Raw genomic sequence first — 24,809 nt, 5'->3', positions numbered from 1 at the left:
TTCAGTTTGTTTCAGATAAGCATGCTTTAAAAGTTGACAAGTCAAATGGATCCATCACTCATCATGCATTGATACCTGACACCCAACTTGTAATCCTTTGTCTATTTTTGCATTGTTCTGTGATACATATCTAAAATCCAGTTCTCACAAGGTTGGGTACCCTCACCTAAAATGGTAAGACATTCCCTCCAGCTTGCATCCTCACCAAGGAAACTCCTACTTGTTTTTAGGAAGTGGGGTGGATTTTTTTTGGAATTGGGGAGAACAGGTGATGGGGGAAGTAGATAACACTTATACCTGTCAGTAGACTTGCTGCTCTTAAATGTATTTTCCAAAGCAGCTCCTTTGAGGATGAGAATGTAAAGCAAAATAAATATTGTAGGCTGCTTTACAATCAGCCTGCTGATTGGGAACCAAAGGGAAAATATTCCCGCTCTAATTTCAGCACAGAAGAAACTGTAAACTTGTGGCTAAAATAAAATATTAGCTCATGATGAAGAATGTCCACCTGAAGAAAGTATTGATGAATTTATAAGAGGCTTCTTATCTCCAAAAGAGAAATGTATCCAGTAGTAACACATCCAGCAAGGTTATTTCCATAAGTATTAGATCTTCAGAAATTGATTAGTGTGTGCTTGAAATCCAACACCACACTGATCCTTTTATTACGTTATTTTATATTCTGCAGCTTCTGAATACAGAGATTTAGGGCAATTTACCTTAGTTTCTGCTTTGACTTGGATATTTAAGTTCATAAAGTGGATCTTAATTAGGATGTATCCTATTTATTTGCATCTCAATGTGGTTTCTCATGAAGCGGAGACCATCTAATTTTTGTTAGCTGTTTGCACTGGTATTACTTTAACTCCAGTCCAAGGGGATAACTGGAAACTAAGTCTCAATCTACATACTTGGAAAAAAAAGGCAAAGGGGGTTGTGATCTCTCCAGAAATAAGTTGTAATCCCAAATCTTTTCACTATTCAAATCCCTTTGCAAAAAGTTTAATTTTTCTGCACCTAAATCAGATACTATTTCCAAACTCTGTACCATCTGTGAATTTTGCATTTTAGCACTTGCACTATTACCAGCTACTGCTGCTGAGTAACAGTTAAAAATGGTATTCTGGGACCTCCAAAGACTTAAAACGGTGGCATCCCTGCAAGGAACCTGATGGTAAGTTTGTCATTAGCATGGCTTTAATTTGTTTAAACTTGTTTAAATTGAGGATCTGGTATTAACAGGTTGGCAGCACTGGGTAATCTTTACTATGAATTTTATTCTCCCCTGACCCTCAAAGAAATTCCTGAAAGTTTTGTAGCCATTTTCAGACTTTATTGGTCATTTTCTCTAAATGCTTTTTATATTCTAATGTTTTAAGTGAGTTAATAAAAGGTATTTTTGTCACCACCTGTGAGCGTTGTCTTGTTCTTTTAACAATTTTCATTTCAAGTATGTATTACAATAACATGATTAAATAGACAAAAGATGATCGTAGAAACAACCAGTTTTTAATATAATTAGGGTATACTCTTCAGGCTCATTTAGCAATAAAAAATAAAAAAAATTACATTTTAGTATAAAAGGTTCTGAGCAAACTTTTTAGGGTAACCTGCTAAATCTTTTTTAATCTGACTAGTGGGAATGTACTGCTAAAACTGATGGGATGTTGACAGTTTCCTGGGCAGTACTGCTTTAAATATGAGTGAGTACTGAGACTGGACCACTACATGACTTATTAATTTATTAATTATATTTCAGTGATGACTGTAAATGATAAAACACCTTAGGAATCTTGGTTGTACTAACTCTCTACTCTGTCTGTTTTTGTAGAGGCAGATTATTATAATAAGATCCCTGCAATTATTATTAAGGGTGTTTACTCTGTTCTTAGTTACGTCTAAACTGGCTCTTAAGAATAGAGCAGAAACGTTCGGTCCATACTCTGCCATCATCTTGCAGAGCTGTCCAGCTGAAGCTGTTGGCATTTTATCAGAGGCAGCAAGTGTCTCGAACTAGTCAACATTTTTGATTTTGACATTTGTATTCTAACTTGAGGGGGAATATTTATGGCTGTGCTAATATAACAAGTGCTAAACTTTCGCACTGTCAACAAGTATGTTCTTCTATTAACTAGATTGGCATTACTATAGTTTCATTACATGTGTATTTTTTAAAAGGAATGGGATCCATGACATTAAGTGGACGATGAAGTGAGCTGTAGCTCACGAAAGCTCATGCTCAAATAAATTGGTTAGTCTCTAAGGTGCCACAAGTCCTCCTTTTCTTTTTGCAGACTTAACACTAACTTTCAGATGGAAAGTATTTAACACCTAAGATTTTGAGTTTTCTGTAATCTGCTTTTTTTTAGTTTATTTACATGAACTAAACAAGGTGCTGCTACATGCACAGTTTCCCTTGATCTTTTGAGCCTTCCACCTATCAACAGGTATGGAAAGCAACTTTAAAATAAGATTTGAGTGTAAAACTAATTGATTAGGTTAGTTGGGCAGATATAACACCTGAAAGTATTAATTGACACAAACTGAAATCTATTAAATCAACTTTAAAAATATTACAAAACTGGAATCTGATCTGTTAAATGTCTTAATGTACCAAAAGGGAGAGTGTTATTTTTACTCACTTTTCATTGTCACTGCACATAAGAGACTATTTAAGAATTTTTCAAAATGGTGTTTTCAATCCACGAAATGTAGTTAATCAGTTTCGTGTACACCCCATATTGGCCAGCAACCCCACAGTCTACGCCCCAGGACACAATACCACCAACAAACCATTTCTTAGTCAGGCTGTCTACGAAAGTTAATGGTCCCCCACTGTCACCCTGACAAGAATCTTTTCCCCCTTCTTCCTCCCCAGCACACAACATGTTTTCTGTTATTAGCAGAGATTTTCCACTTGGCAGCTTTGCAAATGCATCTTTACACTTTCTGTTGTCAATAACTACTAATTCAACATACAGTAGATGAGGGGAAAGCCTCCTTTTTTCAGTTCTTCCCCAGCCAGCTACAGTTCCCATATCATCTGTTTTCACATGGAATCTTTCTTCTTTTCTTGGCAAGCAAATGGGTGTAATATTTGCATTAATTGGGACTTTATGTTTCAGTTTAATCAGGGCAATGTCATTGTTAAAACTCATGCCATCACTGTAACCTTCGTGTACAAAAATTCCTTCTGCCCAGGCTTGTTGGTAGTGAGCTGAATTTTTGTCCAGAAATCCCATTTTGATTGTCAAAGTTGATGGGTCCATTTGATTGACGACTGCATGAGCAGCAGTTAAAACCCAATTGTCATACAAGAGGGCGCCACCGCCTAGGCTTCCGTCTTCATTAATTAGCATAACTTGCCAGGGGAACTGTCCAGGCTTTGCCCTTTTCCCTCCAATTATACGTTCCAGGGTTGTCCTCGTTTGTATTCCACAAACTGATGGGAGAGAAGCACATGAAGTGACAAATATTTAGTAAAGATTTGGAGTATGACAACTGGTTACTAAGTCTGGCTCAGCTGAAGTCACCATGTGTAGACATTGCTTCTAACTAGTTAATCAATTTTGGAACAGTGAAATCATTTGCAAATGATTTTTAGTTCTCATCTGTGACCAGCCTGAAAACCTAGACAAGAGCACAGTTGCAAATTTAAGTTCGCAAATGGGTTGATGCTGTCAGATAATATTGATTTAGGGTGAGATTTTCAGGGGGACTTGGGCTCCTAGCGCACTTAAGCACTTCTGAAAATCCCACCTTTAATTTCTTGCACTGTGAGCAGAATACATGTAGGGACCATGACTTGAAGAATCCTACTTTAAGAATAAAGAAAGAGGCTACATATAAAGTTTGGGCACAAGGAGAAGATGAGAAAGTTACTTACCTGTAACTGGAAGTTCTTTGAGATGTGTGGTCCCTATCTGTATTCCACTGTGGGTTATGCATGTGCCCAGAGTCAGAGAATTTGAAAGTAGTGTTGGTTTGGTCTGTGCATGTGCTCTGGCTCATCTTGTGCTTCTGACTGAGGTAATAAAGGACAGAGTGGGCCAACCACCTCTTTAGTTCCTTCTCCACTGCAAATCAGATAAGATCTGAAGCAGAGGGGAAGGAGTGTGGGTAGTGGATAGGGGGATCTCACATCTCTAAGAACTCCAGTTACAGGTAAGTAAGTTCCTCCTCTTCAAGTGATGGTCCCTGTTGTATTCCACTGTGGGTGATTGACAAGTAGTACCTAAGGAGGAGGTAGGTGTGAGGATAAGGGCAGTAGGGTTGAATGGAGAACCTCCATCCCAAAGGATGCATCCGCAGCCGAGTCCTGTAGCAGGGTGTAATGCCTTGCAAATGTGGATGGAGCGCTATGTGGCTGCTTTACCGATATCTAGGAGGTCGCTAAAGGCTTCAACCTGGGCCGTGCAGCAGTGAGAAGGAACTGAAGAGGTAGTACGTCTGCCCCACAATCTATTACCTTGGTTGGAAGTGGGAGGCGAGCCAGGGTGCGTGCACAGAGCAGTAAATGCTACTTACAAATTCTCTGACTATGGGTGCATGGTACACGTGTATAATCCACACTGGCATACAATGCTCTCTAAATACCAGCTAATTAGGCAATGTTGCAAAGTCAGTAATTTAATTGCCCAAACATTCAAAATCATGACATTCTGCAGTAAAACTACCTGACAATGGGCTTGTTTTCACTCAAGTCTTTCTGCTTTAGCCTGATACTCATGCAAACTGTACCTATGTTGACTATACAAACTAAGAAATTCTAATTTTATTGTGAAACTTTTTCCTGCCTCTGGTACCAGGCTCAAAGAGGCATCTGCTCTACTGTAAATTGGGTCAGACAGAATCAGGTATGAGCTTAAGAGGTCCTGAGAATCCACAGTTTCCACTGTCCTGATGGGACGTGAGAGGTGCTCAGCTTCAAGCCTCCATGTTAACAATGGTGGAAAATGCAGGAGAAGGACAAAAGAGGGATTCTTAAAAATGGGGACCACTGTAAAAGAATTAGTGACTAAAGGAACCCTAGCTGAACTCTGGATATTGTGAAAATTTAGACCCATCAATGTGTCTTTCTTTTATCTTTTACTGTAATTATATCATGTTCCCCATCCTGTTGAGTCTTGGATGACACCACTTCTACAGGTATGTCTATGCTGGATATGTCATATGTCAGCTGCATGTGGAGTACCTACATGGGTAGCTCCACCAGCATGATTATAAATAGCAATATAGACGATGAGGCATGGGTTAGGTGAGAGAATCCAGGCATGCCTGAAGGGTACCCAACATGCTGCCAGATCCTTGTATAGAACGTAATGAGTAAGGACCAGGTACTAGTGTAATTTTTGGCAACGACACTATTTAAAGACCACTCATAAGACAAATTATACTAAACAAAGCTGCACTTCTTATCCTGATATCAAGTTCTTGCTAATCTACATCAATTATAAACTCCTTGTATAAATTCATACATTACCTGGCTCACAGATTGGCAGAGCTTTTTCTCTCTTGGAGTTCTTCCAGTATCCATCAGCACCACACTGGTATCTACCTGCATGTTATAGAAAAGGCAAGATTGCACATGTTAAGTGGCCAGCATGTTTTTAAAGCTCTGCATCTACAGAACGTGGCTGTATCTGACTATATAAGTACAGAGGTTTTTCAATTCTCAGAGTTCAGGTCCTACTACCCTCTTAGATTTTGTGAATTCCTATGGGAAGGTGGCTCTGTGCATCATCCCTCTCTCTAACTGGGCTGTGAGATGTGGGTGGTCAGGGTCTTATGCAGCATAAGTATCCTACCTAAGCCTAAAGCCACCACTGCCAGTTGTAAAGTGGCACCCTCAGATGTGACTTGAATGTAAATTCCACACCCTGCAGGGTAAGGGACATGTATGAAGTGTTAGGTATATTAATTAAATCCTCTGAAACGGATCTTTTGTAGCATTCCAGAGCCAGCCCTCACCCAAGGATCGTTTCTTAAATCAAAGAGATCAACATTAAACTAATCTTTTATATAATCTTTTAGGGCCACGTTCTACTGATCTGAATGAAGTATTGCCAGTACATGCTACAGCACCATCACGCATTCACCAGCTGCAGAGAAAAATACTGTCTTGAACCTCTCAGTCACAGTGACTGGCTGAATTTGTTGTGCCCCATGCCTGATTTCTAAATGTTCTTGCCTAATGCAGGGCCGGGACCTGGGAGGTGCTGAGCACTGATGTCAGGAGTTGCTTGTTCTCAGCGTCTGAGGATCAGGCTGTAAGGTATAAGGTCTCCCCTTACCATTATTACTTGCTTTCATAGTGTAGAAGGTGCTCTCGCATTTGTACTGAATCTCAGCTTTGTAGGTGGTCACCTCTGGTCCTGTGATGTAAGTAATCGTGCCGTTGTCTATGTCTTCAGGTCGACCACAGTTAACAACTGAAAACAGTTCCGAAAGACAGAATTGTGAAAGGTTCTTCTAATTACCAACGTAAAAATGGGCTGCAACAGTCAAGCCAGGAGGGCAGGAGCTGATTCGCTCCTACCCCTGTTGAGAGTGTGTCATGGAAGGAAGTTTGCTGTCTTCATGTCCTACTATATAGTGGCCATCGGAGACAGGAGATAATCTCTGTAGCTCTTTAGGATGCACTTTGAAAGCTGCTTAAAGGGAACTTTTTAAAACTAGAGAAGACATTTAAAAAGAATGGCCCTTTTCAGTGTTTGTGCATCGACTCTTGAGTGCCGCTCTACAGGGAGGGAACAGTGCAAGACTTGTTTTACCCAAGTTTTTTCCTGGGGGTGGGGGAGGAGGTTGGATGGTGAATATGAGGGAAAGTCTGGGTCAAGTGGAATTATTGGACTATCTTCTGAAGAATAAATTATAATGCAACCAGACACACACATTTTTGTAAAATTAAAGTTAAAGGTAGCACTTTTGGGTTCTGGAAGCAGTTACACCCAGGGCCTTACAAGGAAACAAACCTGCATTCTAATCTAGACCAGTCTACTATCTACAGTATGTCGTTCATATTGGTAATTGTTATGACACAGCCCAGAAGGAAGTATGGATAAATCTAGAATTCTACATTTCTTATAAGGGAAGAGACTATGCCTAATAGTTCTTAGAGCAAGACACTGGGAAGTAGGACTTCAGGATTCTGTTCCCACCTGCTAGTGACTTGCTTGCTGATCTATACCAAGTCCTTTTACCTCACTGTGTCTCCATTTACCCACCTACAAAATGGGTATGTCGCTACCTGCAGTACCACCTAGGTGTTGTGAGGATTTGAACTTACTTAACACAAAGTAGTTGTAATTTGTGAGGGGAGGTATTGAACAATTGGAATAGTTTTCCCTCTATGCTAATAGCTCTGATCAGTTTCTGGATACCTGTAGTATAGTTTCCAAGTAAATTAACTTCGTGTTGCCACCATCATTGCTTTTTAAAACATGCTTTTAAAGAATGGTGGAAAAAATCAAGGCAGCTTCCAATTTTTGAATATGAAATACATTTGAAATAATAAAAGGGGTGACTTTTACGCAACTAAAAAAAAACCCATCAAACCTATATTGCCTCCTACATCTTGGCACTTATGAAGGTAATTTTATATTCTGTGTTTGACAGAAGAATTGAGACATTGGTATACTGCAAAGTTGAAAACAATTAGTGTTGACTTACTGATGCACTTTGCAATTGGTTTGTTCCAGGAACCACTCTTTTGACATTCTGCTTTAAAAGACTTTAAAACCAGTTCATTCTGCAAGAGGAAAATAGGAAATGTATTTATTTCTCTAAAATTACTCGGCTTCATTAATAATCATGATGTTGCTCACTGGGAGAATGCGTCAGTTAAATATAATGTATAGGGTTTTAGCTCACTGATATGGAATGAAAAATATGCATAAAACAGATTTATACAGGTTTGTGATGCGATTCTCAGATGTCCTACTTTGTTCTTAAACAGTAGATATATCATTTTAGTGAGGGGAAAAGGTATTTCCTATACTGCACTCATCTTGGACACAAACATAACCTTTCTTAACACTATTTGGTGGAATAAGTGAGGGTAACTTAACAGTTCTGGATATTTGTTTTGGAGTAGCAGTTCTACCCATTTATGCCTGCTGTGTGCTCCTAATGGTTAACAATGGAGACGGCTAAAGTAATATAAAAATATTCAAGTAAGAGCATGGTGTATCTTCTGGATTTTATCTGTTTCGCTACATGAACGGACCCTTTATTGCATCTCATTTTGATTATTCATTTAAATTCACACAACTCAGATGCATTTAGTTATCCTAGGTATGTACATGAACAGCAATGTCCTCAAACTGTCAAAAGCAGGATAGATTCTAGAATCTTAGTGAATGTGTAGAAAATGGAAAGACCATTAATGTGGAGCTAGTACACTTTTTGTATTGATCATGAAGATAAGCCTGTGTGAAACTAAATAATAAGAGCCAAATTGTGATCTCAAAAGCTTGCTCTGAGTGGGTGCTGTATTTGGAATATCTTCAGAAATTACCTCATAAACACTGAAGTTGAAATGCTATGGGACTGAATGTAAAATGTCTTCTAGTGCAGCAATAGAGAGCAAACATCTAGTTTTAAAAACTCCCTCTACAGAGATGTAGTAACAATTTAAAGAATTTTTTAAAAAATCATTCTGTTCCATTAAGTCAACATGGTAAACATTTTTAAAGTTATTCTCTAGCTCCCAACTCAATTACAGACAAAACTGTAAGTGATGTCCAGAAAGCTTCTAAATCTGGACACTAAAACTTGTTTGGGAAAGGACAATTTCGGAAGGACCACAACTGCAAAAATAACTAATGCAAACTGTGTGTGTATAGTTGATGCACCCACAATTACACTAGGAATAGTACAGACGTTAAATTACTTTGTACAGTGGCTAACTGGAGAGAAACACATTTAATTCCACAAATTAACCTCCCTAGGGAAACCAGAGAAGGAGAAGCCTTGGTTTACCTACTTCCAACAGTACATATCCAGTATCACAGGACAGAGTATAGTAGTCTTTCAGGATGTATTTTGCTTGCACTGGATTGATGTGACCATGGGGTGGTGCTTTAGGACTGGGGCATGGCAAAGCTGTAGCGGGATGGAAAACAAAACATTATCCTTCCTCCTAAGGCAGATTCTAATCTTTGTTTCTAAATCTGCTATTAGGAAACCAAATACCATGTTTTCCCCTCACAGCGTAACTAAGACCAAAAGGAAACATTTCATAGAGAAATGCGTAAATTTGCTGTGTTGTACTCATGACCAATGGCTGCAGTTAGCAACGCCGATTCTGGGTCACACAGGACTGACTAGTCTTCCCCAAGCTGGGAGTGAAGGGCGTCTCTGTAGCCTAGACACCAGTTCATAGTTCTACCAAGCTGGGTGCTTGTTTCTTAAAGCCAGAGCCAGGCCAGACAATTCTGACGCTAGACCCAAGGAGAATCTCACCCTGCGTTGTTGTTCTGGCTCTCCTCAAGGGGTTTTACATTGGTTAATGAAGCAAGTGAAAACTAAGTATGAAAGCAGTTTAGAAGGGTTTGCTTGCTGTGTATGCGTCCCTGGAATGAAGTCCTGGGAGTGCTCTGCAGCTGAAAATTAAGTAGGGAGAAGTGTCAGAGATGCACTGTGTGGTAGTGTAACAGAACAGTAGCAAACAGCAGTGCATCGGTTACTACTATGCTGTACACCTTGGCCTTTTGGAACTTCACACGGATAGAAATTCTCCTGCTCCAAAAGCGCAAGCCCTTACTACTTGAGCTGAAGGAGAATCACTGCTGAGTAGCATCGAGCCTATGAAGTGCAGTTGATTCCATCCAGTATAGAGAAGTGGTACACTTACACAATAACCAGGTTCATTACATGATCAAGCTCCTGATGCGGCAGGAAGTGCAGGTTAATTTGAAATGAGTAGCGTGGCAATATTGCCAGTGAAATGGATCTCACAGAAATACCCTTACTACTGATCCTAGTCAAAAAGGTGATAGACTGAGAATGTAGCAAGAATTAATATGAGCATAAAGAAATTTGGCTCTGGAATCAGCATCAGCAGCCCTGCCTCCTTCAGAAGAGCTAGATTTACAAATGGCAAGAACAGAGCTACCCACCTGTTGTAGTGTATGAGATCTTCCAACCAGTGTGGTCTCCGGAGATATCGGTGGTGAAAGTAATATCCACAACATTGCTGCCTGTCTCAATTTTTGGAGGTATGTTCTGTCCACAGAATGGGCCATATTCCTTTTTGGGTGTTTTAATCTGAAACAGTGAGAAGAGTCAGACAACCGTGCTTTGCCCATTCCAGGATACTCAGATCATCTAAGGAGCATACAACTTGACTTCAATAGGACACGCAGGTAGGGACTGTGCAAACCTCTAGCTATGGCTCTCTTAGGGGATGATAAATTTTGTTAAATGTTCAATAGAAACAAAGCTATAGTTATTTTGATTGATAGCAAGTCATCAATAATTGCATATCGAGCATCTTTCATCAAAGCATCTCAAAGGGCTTTAGAAATATTATTAAGCCTTACAACATCCTCATGAGGTAGATATTATGTCTATTTCACAGGTAGGCAAGCTGTCACTACAAGAGGTTAAGTCACTTGCCCAAAATCACACAGTGAGTTAAGGGCAGAGCTTAGGATAGAAGCCGGGAATCTTGCTTCCCAATCATCTTATGAAAGTGTGTTGTTCTTGGTGACATTCCCAAACAAGAAAACCTTAAAGGGCAAGGGATAAAGGGTACGATTTGAGGAAGGTGCAGCAAGAAAGTAGGCTCAGCCACCAAGACTGTGATGAAAAAACAATGAGACTCAACAGACCTTAAGGGCATCATAGGGACACACTGTTTCCATGTGACTTTCCACGTTAAAGGTTTCCACAAATTCCAGGATGATCATGAAGCCATCTTCCACCCGGATAGTGTAGCTGCAGGTGGAGAGTTTGGGATAAGGCTTGGGATAATTGGGACTGATGATCACTCCAGATCTCTTAGTAAAAGCATTGTTCTGACACTGAGCTAGAAGAAGAAAAACAAAAATGGTAACAGTGATAATTTCCCCTAGAGCTGCATCTCCTCGCATAGTAGGGATTGCAGAGCCTCTTCTACACTAGTCTCTCTTCTGGAGAATAACTTTCTAATAGTTGCTTAGGGCACAAGGGAAGCAAATTGTGTATGGGGGTGGGGACAGAGGGGAGCCTTACAGGTGTCCCTAGTCTGGATTTGTCCCTGTTGCAAAAGTCACTAGATCTATCAGTGACTTTGGGGCATAGTTAGAGGCCTAGCACCATAAAGCAGTGCTGTCTCAGGAATGGTACCTTGACAAGGGCAGGGATTGAGTGGGAAGAAGAGGAGGAGCCAGAACCTTAATAGCCAGGGTGTTGCAGGTCAGAATTAAGAGGCAATGGTAGGGCTCTGTCGGTCCAGCAGTGGTTGGCTGGGAAATATTAGAATGTGACAGAGCTGGGATGCAGGCAGGAGTGAAATAGAGAATCTGTATGTCAGGTCTGTGATGCCCCAGCAACACTGTAAGCTGCTAAACACGTGGCTTTCCTACTGTAGCCAGACACTGCATGGTTCTAGTCAAAGCTATCAGTCCCTCACTTCCAGAAACCTCACGATACATCTCATCCTTCTTCCTTTGCCAGAGATTTAAGATACTTTATTCTCTGGGCAAAACCAGCTGTGCCCCTTGAACTTGGAGCCCCAATGCTTCCTGCTGAAGAGAGACAGGGAGGAACAACCACAAGGCTCTCTGCTTGTTGATTGCTGCAAAGTGGTGCTTTGATTAGCTGGGTACCAAGGGTTTATGATGTGCTGCCAAGAGTCAGATGAGCAGCTTCCTTTAATTAATAGGGAATGATGGACCAGTTGCTAAATTTGGCATATTGTCCAGTCTATAGCAGCATTGGTAAAGCTAAATTAATTATAAAAGGGAAAACTGTTTAGCTTTTTAAACATATCCTTAGGCCCACAATCCTAATCCCTGACAACAAAAATGCCATCACAACCCCCACCCCCCATTACTAAACACACTCAACAATCTAAAACAGAACTTTCCTATGGGTTCCCTGTCATGTTTTGTGTTGTCTAGTTAGAGGGAAAGCTTCTCAGGGTAGGGACTGTCTATTGTATGGCACCAAGCATGTTCGTGCCACTTAAATAATTCTCAGGTTTCCTATGGTAAAATTGTGGGCTCCTCTTATTTTGGAGAATGAAACCTATTCTCACCTGACCCTCAATTATACAACAAGCCTGTGTGCTGATGCTCAGATTTACATTGTAAGCTTTTTGAGGCAGAGATCATATGTTTGTTATGTGTTTGAACAGTGCCTAGCATACTTTCGCTATCACAATACAAACAGTAACGCACTTTGGGCTCTGCTTATGTTTCTTGATAGAAACATAAGCAGAGCGGTAGTATCCTTCCAGAGCAAGCTGAAGTTTCAGAACCATAACTCTGACCGGCTCTTCTGGAGCAGCTCTGAGCAACTACATGAACCTATCCATTGCCATGGTACCTAAGCATCAGAGTGCATTGTATTTCAAACCCCTGAAGCAGCGACCTTGTCACCCAAACATCAGAGAACAACATACAGATGGTTAGGCTTTTCGCTTTAATACCAGGCCCCTCTGTCATGGAATCTGAACACACACTCAATTTTAAAGTCCTGGTCGAAGTGCCCGTCCCACCTGCAGAGTGCATTTGCTTTTGCCCTGCAGGAGTGAGAAAGTTTTTTGGTGCACTAAAGTGCCAGGAGTTTGGCAGCTGATTTTGACTCTGCTCTTCCAGGCTGCTGCTCACTTTGTTTCCTGTAGCTGGTGTAAAGGAATCAGCTGAGCTATGTTAGATGTTGACACCCATCTCTTCCTCCTACTCCACACGCCAGGAGAATAATTGGAAATTGCTTTCTTCTTTAAGTCACTGCCACATTTTTTTCCCACTAAATGGATGGCCCTGTAATTCTATGGTCTGTGCCTCAATGTACTGAAGCCTTTGGTGAGTATTAGACAGAAAACTAGGGCCCCATTGTGCTATTAATCTTCTGTGATATGCCTTCCTGAGCCATTGATGGTGTTGCTTACAGTATTGATTCGGAGACTTTGAGTTCTTTGTTTTGCCCTTAAGAGCTTGGTGGAAAGTAGCATGACCACATCCTCACTTTCATCCATCACAGGGCCAGAACAAGAAGGAAGTCCAATTCAATACAAAACGTTAACTCCTTCCTGGTCACAAACAAGGTAGTGGAAAATTGCTTGCTCTCCAGAAACTTCATTTCCCTTGTATCACAAGAGGCTAAGCTAATCCTATCACCCTTATGAGTGGTCATAAAACAGGTGGGAGCCAAGGAGCAATACCCTTCTAGCCTAAAGAAAGAGATAGTGCATGTTCTCATTCCAAAGATCCAATACCTTACCTACACAAGCCTTCACCCATGCCTTGCATCTACTGTATGAATTAGGAATACCCCCGTGGAGGCAAAAGTGTGGGACAGGGCCATCTCTGTTAAATGACCTCTGTGCTAGGCTACCTGATCTTAGTTTCCATTTATTATACATGGGAAATTATATACTATATTAATTGTAATCATCATATATATTTATATTTAAAATACTGGGATTAGTTAGAGAAGAGAGTAAAGGGCAACATGATAGAGGAATCTAAGATAATGAATGTTCCAGAAGTGGTCAGGTGGGTTCCCATATTTTGTGCATATCCATGGTATCCAAAGACTATTTACTTTCTCTGACAATACAAGAACAATGGGACGCTTACATGAAATTAAAGGCCAAGAAATTTAAAGTTTGATATAAGGAAATACTTTTAAAATGTTGCATATAATTACAGAATGGGTAATGGGGTGGATCACTTGATGATGACCTGTTCTGTTCATTCCCTCTGAGGCACCTGGCATTGACCACTGTCGGAAGACAGGTTTCAGAGTAACAGCCGTGTTAGTCTGTATTCGCAAAAAGAAAAGGAGTACTTGTGGCACCTTAGCGACTAACCAATTTATTTGAGCATGAGCTTTCGTGAGCTACAGCTCACTTCATCAGATGCATGCCGTGGAAACTGCAGCAGATTTTATATATACACAGAGAATATGAAAAAATACCTCCTCCCACCCCATTGTCCAGCTGGTAATAGCTTATCTAAAGTGATCATCAGGTGGGCCATTTCCAGCACAAATCCAGGTTTTCTCACCCTCCACCCCCCCACACAAATTCACTCTCCTGCTGGTGATAGCCCATCCAAAGTGACAACTCTTTACACAATGTGCATGATAATAAAGTTGGTCACTTTGGATGAGCTATTACCAGCAGGATAGTGAGTTTGTGTGTGTGGTTTTTGGGAGGGGGGTGAGGGGGTGAGAGAACCTGGATTTGTGCAGGAAATGGCCCAACTTTATTATCATGCACATTGTGTAAAGAGTTGTCACTTTGGATGGGCTATCACCAGCAGGAGAGTGAATTTGTGTGGGGGGGTGGAGGGTGAGAAAACCTGGATTTGTGCTGGAAATGGCCCACCTGATGATCACTTTAGATAAGCTATTACCAGCTGGACAATGGGGTGGGAGGAGGTATTTTTTCATATTCTCTGTGTATATATAAAGTCTGCTGCAGTTTCCATGGCATGCATCCGATGAAGTGAGCTGTAGCTCACGAAAGCTCATGCTCAAATAAATTGGTTAGTCTCTAAGGTGCCACAAGTCCTCCTTTTCTTTTTGTTGGAAGACAGGATCCTGGGCTAGATGGACCATTTGTCTGACCCAGTATGGCCGTTCTTATGTTCCCTGTGGAACTTGCTGATACATGATGTTAATAAAACTAAGAGTTTAGTGGAATAAAAGCAGACTAGACAATTACAGTTACCCTAACTAGGATCAAAATGTCCAAGGGGAATCAACACAGGACATAAGGCAGCCACCAATTAGAGTTAGGAAGGAACAGCTCACAGAGGTGTATTTCAGAACTGTTGATTATGAGGGATTTATACCATTCTCTGAAGCATCTGGAACTGACCACTGTCAGAGACCAGGCACTGAAATACATGAACCATGGGTCTGATCCATTAAGGAAATTCCTGTGTTCCAGAATTGCCCCAAAAGTGTTAATCTCCTAACATAGCACAAACAAGATGTTTGTGGAGAAGCTCTTTGGGGCAGGAACAGTCTATTTGTACTGTTCGTACAGCGCCTAGCACACCTGGCTCCTGGTTTGTGACTGGAATCCCTCAGTGCTGCCACAATACTAATAAGAAGAGGAAAGTGCAGACATCTCACTATTCAGAAAATGGGTCCTCAATCTTAACCTTGTTCTGGAGGACTAAGGAAGGGCAAAGATGGAGGCTAATTCATTCTTCATCGTAACTTAAACCTGGCTCCTTTGAGCCAAGAGTGCCCATTGAGACTCATTGTGGTTGGTGGTTTTGCAACAAGACAGTCTGGGGACATGTGAGCAGACACCAATAAACCCTCTTGATATGTAGCCACAAGCAGCAGCTAAAACCAGCTGACCAGACAGGAGCAGACACCTCATGCCAGACCAAGGGATTTGCAGCTTGAAGATGAAACACTTTAGGACCTGTTCTACTTTTCCATTCAATATCTCCGGGATGTGGCCATCGGGAGCTGCCTTTGAAAGGGCTATATTTTTACTTCGCAGATCTGCAAGTGAGAAACTCATAAACTAGCCAGCAAAAAAAGAATCAAATCTTCAAACAGCTCTCAGCAGGAATGCAGAGCCTGGGTTTCTCAAACCAACCTTTACAGCTGCCCAGAGAGTGCTCAATTATACTTAGCCCATATTTTTATTCGAATCACAGTGAGCTGTTCACCAGAGACTTGAACTCTGAAAAATGAGCCCCTCTAAACTTGTGAGCTCAGTGCCACTGGCTCATTAGGTTTCTAACAAAAAGTGGATCGTAAATTTGTGCCATTGAGCCACCAGAAAAATCTCAAGCTGCTATAAGCATGGAAGCCAACAGAAGTACTGCGAGCATGAAGCAGCCTTCACGACAAGATCAAGTACATCAGGACAGAGCCTTCCTACCCATGAAAGAGCTAGTCAGGCTGAGATTGGCACTGTGATCTCTAGGTGTCTAGGTTTGACTACAGCCTTCATCACCAGAGTATCTAAGTGCTTCACACTCATGGTGTGTGTGGGGGGGGGGGGGAGGGGAGGGGAGTTACCCTCACAACATCCTTGTGAGGTAGGGAAGTGGTGTTGTCCCCATTTTACAGATGGGAGACTGAGGCACAGCGTAGATTAAATGACTTGCCCAATGTCATACATGAAGTCTGTCATTAAGCCAGGACTGAGCCCAGGTCTTCCAAGCCTGCATCTGATGCTCTACCTATTAGACCATCCTTCCTCCCAGTCTTCCCTTGGAACAGGGATTTGGGGTATGCATGAACTGAGCATAGAAAAGCAGAGATTGGAGTAGAGAGACTGAGCTTCTGAGGCTTGTTTTAAGTGCCCCCTGCCCTTTTTTTAACTTCAGCAATGAAGAGGCTCCACGGCCTCATGAACTTGCTTAGTTTTTTTAATATAAAACCTGGCTTTATCTTCAGGGGGATTTTCCTGGAGCTTCTCAGTTCCACTAGTGAATATCCCACTTGCAGCCAGAAAACAGGTCCTGGAACATGGCTAGTGAACACCCCATTGAGGTTACCTAGCCAGCTCCTGTGTTACTTTGAAATAGAAGAGGGAGGCATGGATCAATGCTATGGGGACATTAGTGGAGACTGCACCACAGGAGTTAACCTGGCCAGCTACAGTGCCACTTATAAAGAAGGAACCAGGCACTGGATGGAGCCACTTATTTAAATCCACCTCTGTTTCCAGGATACTATCTTTGTCAGTGGCAGACAGAGGACACATGGCAGCATATGAGCTCAGCTGAGCTGCCTTGTGGCTACAATGGGCGCTCTGGATCTATCAGGCAAGAGATGGGACTTCCTTTCTACACTCAGCGGAAAGACACCGCTCCCCCAAAAGCTGGCTGCTTTGCTTACACTAATTGCCTTGTCCTGCCCTCTTCCCCCATTCCTTTGGCCACTCATCATACGCTAAGCTCGTAAATTCGCTGGGCCAGGGCCTATCTTCATTATTTTCTTTAGCAAAGCACCTGGAGCCCAGAGACTTTGCAGAGGGTTCACCAGATCGCACCATTAGAACAGGGTTGGGTTTCCAGTGGGAGATGTGGCTAAAGTCATAAAGTTTGGGTCCAGATCCCGATTTTTCCACAGTGTCAGCATGCTCAGAACTGGGGCTTCTGGCTTGTCTGAACACAGACACGAGGTTCTCTCTTGGAGTCTGAATAGATCGAACTTACCGAGTGTTCAAAGGGTTGGAGGGATTCAGGTCCTGTTCTAGTTTAAGCACTTTGATCAGTCAAGCAAGAAAAGCAATGGGCTTAAGACCAGAGGCAGTCCTATCTCTAGGTAGCTTTACTGCCAACAGCAGGGCTCTCTCTTATCAGCCTCTGCCTTATCTGCCTTCTCCTTTCCTCAGCAGCACATGGCAATGCAAAGAAATAAGGAGGAGGCTGCAGTTGACTTTAGGAACAGGAAAGGCCATTTTATTGTCTGCAGGAGGCAGGTCTGGAAGGAAGGAAACTGAGACATGCGCAAGTCACTAATCAAACAAACAAGCGGAGCTGGTGGCCCTGTGACATGCAGCTATGGGCAGGTCAGGAAGAAGGATGAGCCAGCTCTTCCCAGCACATCTGTCTTGATCTCTGCCTATGCAAGGAGAAGCTTAATGATCTCACACTGGAAAATAAAGGAGAAAGAGAGTAAATAAGTAAGAGGGCAGCCAGTCGCAGCCTTCCCAGAGCGGGGCCAAAAACTCAAAGGGGCAGCTTCAGAAGTCAGCATCTTTCCAAACAGATCTTTGGAGTCTGAAGGATGGAATGAGCTCAGCGCTTGCCATCTTAAATCAAGATGGGAGATTTGCTTTAAAACAACAAACCCAGCCCCCCTGTTGTTACAAGCCCCAGTGATGGGAAGAGGAAAAGGAACTGGGGCAGCTGGCAGAAGTTCCCAAGGCACTAGAGATATGCCCGAGTCTTGGAGTCTGGCTCCCAAATCGGACCCAAACATCCCCCCAATTTGTGTGTGTTTGCAATGGGCTGCACTGAAATGCTAGATCCAGAGACAGGCTCGAACTTCAGAGTTTAGATCTAAATCCATAGCAAAGTGGTGGAAAAGCTGGGCTTGCCATGTCATTCCACACCAGCCTCGGCCAAGTACAAAATGGCCCTGGTTCTCCCCAGGCACAGGAGCCAGCTCCTGGTCAGCGAAGCTGCATGTGGCAGGGAGGAATCTGGCGCCAGGAATCTACACATGTTTTGCAGCAGGCAGAACCAAGCCCGAGGTGTTGATCGTTGCACTGATTCAGACAGACATTCACTCCTTATTGTCAGATCATAAACCTTCCTTCAGCAGCATGTGCAGAGCAGCAGAGACAGCCAGCAGCCCGGCTGTGTGCCGGCTAGGGGAGGGAGAGCTCTGGCTGGCCCCCTCACCTATTTCAGGGTGGGTTATTATGGCCGGTGTCAATAGCATGAGGACTCTCCTAGCCGTCAGGTAATAGCAGGGCTGTTCTCTGTCTGAACTGGGTATCCACTGTCACTCGGCAGCAGATTGTTCCTCCTCAAAGCAGCCCCGAGCTCAGATCCTGAAGCGCCAGAAGACTCAAAAGTATTATCCATCGCAGCACTCGGAAGGCAGGAGTGCTGGCCGGAGGGGCTGGGCTGGGAGCCCTGCAGACTGAAGATCTCCGATATGAGCAGCCACGGGGCAGGCTTCCTTCCTCTAGCCAACATGCTGAAAACCTGGCCTGGAGGGATGATTTCTGGCAGCGACTGGAATGTTCTAACCTCCATGCCTAGCCAAGCAGTGGCCTCTCTTCTGAGACTGCTGACACCAGGGCTGGTGAATGCCAGGGGTCGGATGCCTGACCTGCAGGAGCTAGACACTCTGCCATCAGCTGAGGAGTGCATGCACTGACTCATGCCCTGCCCCATCAGGGTGACTTCAGCTGGCCTGCAGGGGCCATAGGCCAGCTCTGAACTTGGCTGCAGCATGGATTGCTTACTGACCTGGTCGCCTAGAGGGGGAGAGGAACTCCTGTTCTAACGGGGTGGGGGCAGCTGACCCTGCGCATGGGTAGAGGGGCAGACTCACCTACGCAGGTCCTCTTGTTTTCATGGAGGACGTAGCCAACCCTGCAGCTGCAGTAGAAGCCGCCCAAGTAATTATGACAGTGATGGTCACAAAGTGGTTCGTCGTCAATCAGCTGCTCACACTCGTCAACATCTAGCGGGTTGAAACACAGCAGCATTAACTTGACTGCACTGGTTGGTGGGCTCTCGGAGCTCTGTGCAGGAATGTAATGGGAACTGGCGGGGAGGTGGGAACAGAGCAGGGACATGTTTTAGTAAATTGACTCTGTACCCTTTAACATGTGTCTGTGCCAGGCTGGTTTTCCTTAGTATTCTTTGTAAAACATAAAGGTGGGGCTTTCAGAGGAACCTAAGCTAGGCAGAGGTACAGTTCCCCCAGGAAGCGAACGGGCCTGGTGCTTCTGAATCACTCTGGAGCTTTTCAAACACACTTCTCCCCCCACTGCCTCCCCTTAGCTTGTACAGTTGGAAGATCCCCTGCTCTAGGCACCATATGAAACTCAAAGCCAAACACCCAGCACAATCTGACAGCTGGTGAAGGAGCATACAGGGGATTCCCCCTTCCCCAGACACCAGCTCTGCCTGGCCTGCTGTGACAGTGCCGTCTTGCACAGCGATTACTAACGCTGGCTTTGTATTCTGTTCTCACACAGATTCCTGTCGTACTCCATTGTCCTAGGAGGAATCTACCTCCTAACGCTTTGCTCTCCTCCAGCACTGTCCAATCTTTTACAGACGTTAATTAACCATCGCAGAAGCCCTGGATGGTAAATGGGAGTCGCCCCATTTTGTCCATGGGGGAAGAGCAGGTTCAGAGACAGGAAGTGACTTGCCCAAGGTCACACAATGAGACAGTGGCAGAGTTGGGGATAGATGTTCTGAGTTGTAGTCACCTACTCGAGTCACTACCCGTAATGAATACAGCTGATCCTAATCCATTCACTAGTAGCAGCAGGCAGTCTCCAGCCACCTGAGAAGCACAGCTGTCTCCTTCGGCCAGCCCCTGGTGCTAGCAGCCAGAGTCTGCGTGAGGCCAGGAGGGGAGCTGGCTCTAGCGTAGCTGGGTTGGTTTCTCTACCCCTTCCTCCTCAGTGAGGGGCCCATCTCTCACCTTCAGCTGAGTAGAAGGCCTCGAAGCCAGTGAACTGGTTCTCGTTGGAGTAGTCGGATCGGAAAATCACAGTGAGGGTGTTGTCGATGGAGTGGTACGTCCTGTTGCCTGGAGCCTCCTCGGTGTCTGTGCTCTCATGTCCACACAGTGTGGCCACCGGCTTCCCATTGGAGCTGATCTGTATAGGGGATGGAGGAGTTAGTCACGTCTACACTCAGCTGCAGCTTCTATTTCCACGCCTGCCCCCCACCCAGTATATGGAGCCCAATCCTGCAACCCTGAAATCAGGGGGACCAGGAGTAGGTCCTTGTGCAGGGCCACACCCAGTTCCCTCCCTAACCATGGTATGCCACATTGCCAGCTCCATATAACTATCACCACCCTGCCTGCTTCCAGCTTTCCTTGATTCTCCCCCACCCCCCCCCCGCCACCTTTCAGCTGTGGCATCTCCCCCTCTGCAGCCTCTGGACACCCCTCTGGAGCATGACCAAGCAGGAATAGAGGGACTGGAGATAGCTGGAGAGGCAAGAAAAGGAAGGAAGAACCAAGACAGGCACTAGCAAGAGCAGCTTTAACTTGTAGCCAGGGTTCCACAGAACCCTGAATGAATCAGCGCATCTGTCATGTGCCCTAGCCACGTGCTCTCCGCTCTGCTGGCAGAGCTGAGTCTGAAGGTCCCCTGCTCCTGGCAGACTTTCCACCACCAGGAAGTTTGTCCCCCAGTGGGACAATCAGGGGGTTTAGAGATTACAGCATTCTCAGGGGTACATTTGTGACGAAGACCATCCTTCTGGATTCGGTTATACAATCGCGGCTGTCATTTTACACAGTGGACAGCAATTTCCCCATGCTTTGACTTGCCCCCCATTCTCCTCCCCTTCCCTAAATCCTTGGCTGTAAAGCTCATTTCCTGAACCCTCCCTTCCCCCCAACACACACAAAGCCCCAAGGCCAGCTTGGGCCACCAGCCCAGGGTTTTGTTTGCTGTGGGTTTTGTTCCTGTTTGCTTTCCCCTTTGATCCTATGAGGGAGCAATCCACTGGGCTATGGCCAGTCACAGGCGAAAGGAGGTATTAGTGTTAAACGCAGGTTAAAACACACACAGCTTTGAATTTACAGTAAAGCCCGCGAAGCTGGGTCTCTCCATTTCCACATTCTCTCAGATGCAATGTTCCTTGGTGGGAAACATCCACTGGATTCCCCAAGTATCCCAGTCCCCTAGCCCCATGTCCCCGAAAGTTTTGGAGGTCATTACTAGGCCATTTTTGATAAACAGGATTTGTGCTGCCCCTGGGGATGGAGGGGGATGAGAGCTCATGCACACAAGTTCTAGCAGCAGGTAAGAGGCTAAGCAGTCTGACCAACAGGGTACAGCCTCAGAGGAAGACGTGGTGAAAAGCACTATGGCCTTAGAGGAACATGAACATCTCGCCCGAGTAACTCAGGGATTAAGATTTTACTTAAAATGCTTGATCTGGTTCTACTGAGGTTAAAACAACGATTGCCAGTGTGAGCACACCACCTGCCTCCTGCATGTCTCCTGTGGATACGGCTCCCCCAACCACAAACTGACCTTCAAGTATGCCCCTACCGATATCAGTATGAACACATGGCTGGACAGCTGGTGTGCTGAGTTTGCTGCCCTCTTCCCCCATTCCTCTGGCCACTCATCATACACTAAGCTTGTAAATTCTCTGGGGCAAGGCCTATCTTTTTATTAGATGTATGTACAGCGCCTAGCACAACAGGCCCTGATCCGGATATCAGCAGCGTCTCCTTTCAGGCTTTTTCACACTTCCCCCAAATAGTCCATTGGCCACTTTCTTTTCGCAAGCTCTTCACCACTATATATGAACATCCTGATGCTGCTGCTTGGGCTGTGTCTCACTTTTGACCCATGTCCCATCAGCACAGCTCTCATGAGATACAAGTATTTTGTAGAGCCGGTCAAAAAATTTCAGACAGGACAGAAAATGTTGATTCAAGAAAATTGAAACGTTTCCTGGGACTGTATCACTTTGTCACAGTTTTTGGTGAAAAATTACTGAATGGCTTCATTTTAATAAGATTGAAGTGTTTTGCTTCTAGGATATTGTATGATGATAGATAAAAGTCTGAGATTATAATTTATAATATAATAGGAGAAGTGACGCACTTCTGTAAGCTCGTTTCAGTATTTCCAAAATGGAATTGGAGCACTATTATTTTGTGAGAAATTCTGACCTCTTGTTTCCATGTGGGATGAAAGAAAATTTCAACAAGTCCGATCTGTCCAGGGAACAGAACTTCAGCATTTCCACCAGCTCTAGTTTTCTTCCAACGATGCTTCCTGATCCTGTGGGCCGATGTGAATGCATCACTTGCAAATCAGCTGACCCAAACATTACAAGGAAATCTGACCATAAGAGAAACTGGTTCCTTGAAACCTGCGACCCCAGCCGGAGCTGGTTGTGCCATATATCGGTATACACATTTCATTCTGAGTGCGGAAGGGGATATGCAGCTCCAGGAGACACAGACAGTATAAAGCAAATTACCCAGAGTAATACATGTGTCTCTACAGAAGTGCACATGCCATGCCATATTGTAAGTACAAACAGACACCTCTCATAGGTCTCATATACAGCCTGCCATCAACGTGCACAGACGCAAAGTTCTATATTAATACATACGCCTCATGCATAACCATGGACACCCTCTTTGCCCCGAGGCTCAGCGTACCTTCACATAATCGTATTCACACAGGTAGGACAGCTCCATGTTAAAGTGGGTGAAGTAGATCCGGATGGCGTATCCCTTGGGGACGCTGATATTCCAGCTTCTCTGCTTGTTGTTGGGGTAGACGTTTGGGAAGTCTGGGGATGTGATCCTCCCATACATTTTCTGCAGCTGGATGTTGCTACCCACTCCATGGCAAAGGGCTGCCAAGAGGAGGTACAGCCTGCCCCAAATGGAACACAGACAGTAACCAGGGGGGTGAACGTTAGCTCAGAGATCACGTTCGCTACACACCGAGGGCACTAGGACATTAGTCAAGATCTCTGCACCTGATGCTCCTCTCCTCTGTAAATGCCCTGGGAGTCAAATGAGTGCTGCTGACATAAGACCCAGGAGAGGAGATGGGCTGCATCTCCTTACATAAAAACAGGACAAAGAGCTAGAGAACCCAGGCTACCTGAGAAGAGCCTCCTTGACCGGACTCACCTCATCCTTCCACTGTCGGAGCCCGCAGCAGCTTCTCCTGGTGCGCTTGCCTCTGAGGGCAAGTTTGCTTTGCTATGTTTGTCTGGCTCTTGAACTCTGATGTTTATCTCCCTTTCCCCCCTCAACTGGCTGAGTTCTGGGAACAGTGGTTACAGCAGAGCGGGCCCGAGCTCAATGTACAGGACCCGAGTCAACCCTGGCTCAAAGTACAAAGAGGAGCTGAAAGTGCACCTGGATTCCAAATATTTCAGCCCCCACCTCTCTGGAGGGATGAGCAATGGGCCTGGCATTTGTGCTGAGAAGCCGGGGAAGGGGAGAGGATGCATGGGGGCAGGTATAGGGTAGTTCAAGATTGTGTGTGCTAGGGCGTGGTCAGGGTGTTTGGGAACATCATCCCCCTGTTGCCAGCTCTTCAGTTACTATTACCCAATAAGTACATTACTCGAACCCTGGTCTCTTTCACAGCCTGAGCCCACAGAGCCAAGAAGGAACCGCATGGGAACCCAGGTCTCTTTGCTGATCCATTTTACCAACATCTCTGACAGAGGACGATCACAGAACACTTTAGGGCACTAGCCGTACAGAACGCTGCAACCAGACAGGAGGCGCTGAGGTACTACGGTGATGAGGGCTATGAGAGTACTGGGGGTACACACACCTATGGCTGGGGATTTGTTAATGGGGCACAGAGCCTTTAAGCTCCCAGCTGCTGGTTCTAATCCAGCCCAAATCTGTTGTTCTGTGCCTTATGTGCACATCCAGCCTTTGCCATTTTACCTCCATGCTGGAGCTGGGTTAAGAATCCAGCTGCCCCATGCAGCGTGCCATACCAAGCAGCAAAGGGAGAGGGGGAGTAAGAGGAAAGATGGAGAGTTGGCCATGAAGAGCGATGCAGGGAGGCAGGAGCTGCATGAGAGAAGCTCCCTCCCACCAGCACACAGATGCAGAAAGCCAGGCTGAGGGAAGTGGTGTGGTGGGGAAGGGGCATAGCAGGAGAGTAGAGGGAGTTTCTCTTTGTCCAGCATTTATCACCAGCGTCCTGGGAAATAGCGTAGAGGAGAGAGCTCCAAATGGGACCCTGCAGTGACCAGCAGCTTGGGATCCTCTCTTTTCAGACCACAGATGGCACAGGCAGGGCCAGTTCCTGCTCACCCGTAGCACCAGCCAAGGCACAGATTCCCACACACTTTACAAGCACTACGCATTCAGCTACACAACAGCCTGCTGATGCTGGGGAGAAATCCCAGTCCATGTATAACACGGTCTCCACTGAACCAAACGGGTGATGT

The 24,809-nt window shown here is 44.5% G+C and overlaps 1 protein-coding gene across 1 annotated transcript; it reads right to left on the bottom strand.

The window, feature by feature from the left end:
- Nucleotides 1-21: 21 nt before the first annotated feature.
- MASP2 (MBL associated serine protease 2) lies at nucleotides 22-23,665 on the bottom strand. Its single transcript, XM_084651854.1, has 11 exons — nucleotides 23,521-23,665; nucleotides 23,038-23,257; nucleotides 20,317-20,494; nucleotides 19,207-19,338; nucleotides 10,836-11,032; nucleotides 10,122-10,269; nucleotides 8,987-9,105; nucleotides 7,672-7,750; nucleotides 6,294-6,431; nucleotides 5,483-5,557; nucleotides 22-3,442 (listed from the first exon to the last, which is right to left on the bottom strand). The coding sequence occupies exons 1-11, from the start codon at nucleotides 23,523-23,525 to the stop codon at nucleotides 2,673-2,675; spliced, it is 2,061 nt and encodes a 686-aa protein (XP_084507980.1). The 5' UTR covers nucleotides 23,526-23,665; the 3' UTR covers nucleotides 22-2,672.
- Between the last annotated feature and the right edge of the window lie 1,144 nt (nucleotides 23,666-24,809).

The sequence above is a fragment of the Lepidochelys olivacea genome (assembly GCF_965140295.1).
Source record: "Lepidochelys olivacea isolate rLepOli2 genome assembly, chromosome: 18".
Taxonomy (NCBI): Eukaryota; Metazoa; Chordata; order Testudines; family Cheloniidae; genus Lepidochelys; species Lepidochelys olivacea.
Note: the sequence above shows the minus strand (reverse complement) of the source record. Positions and strands in the feature narration are given on the sequence as shown.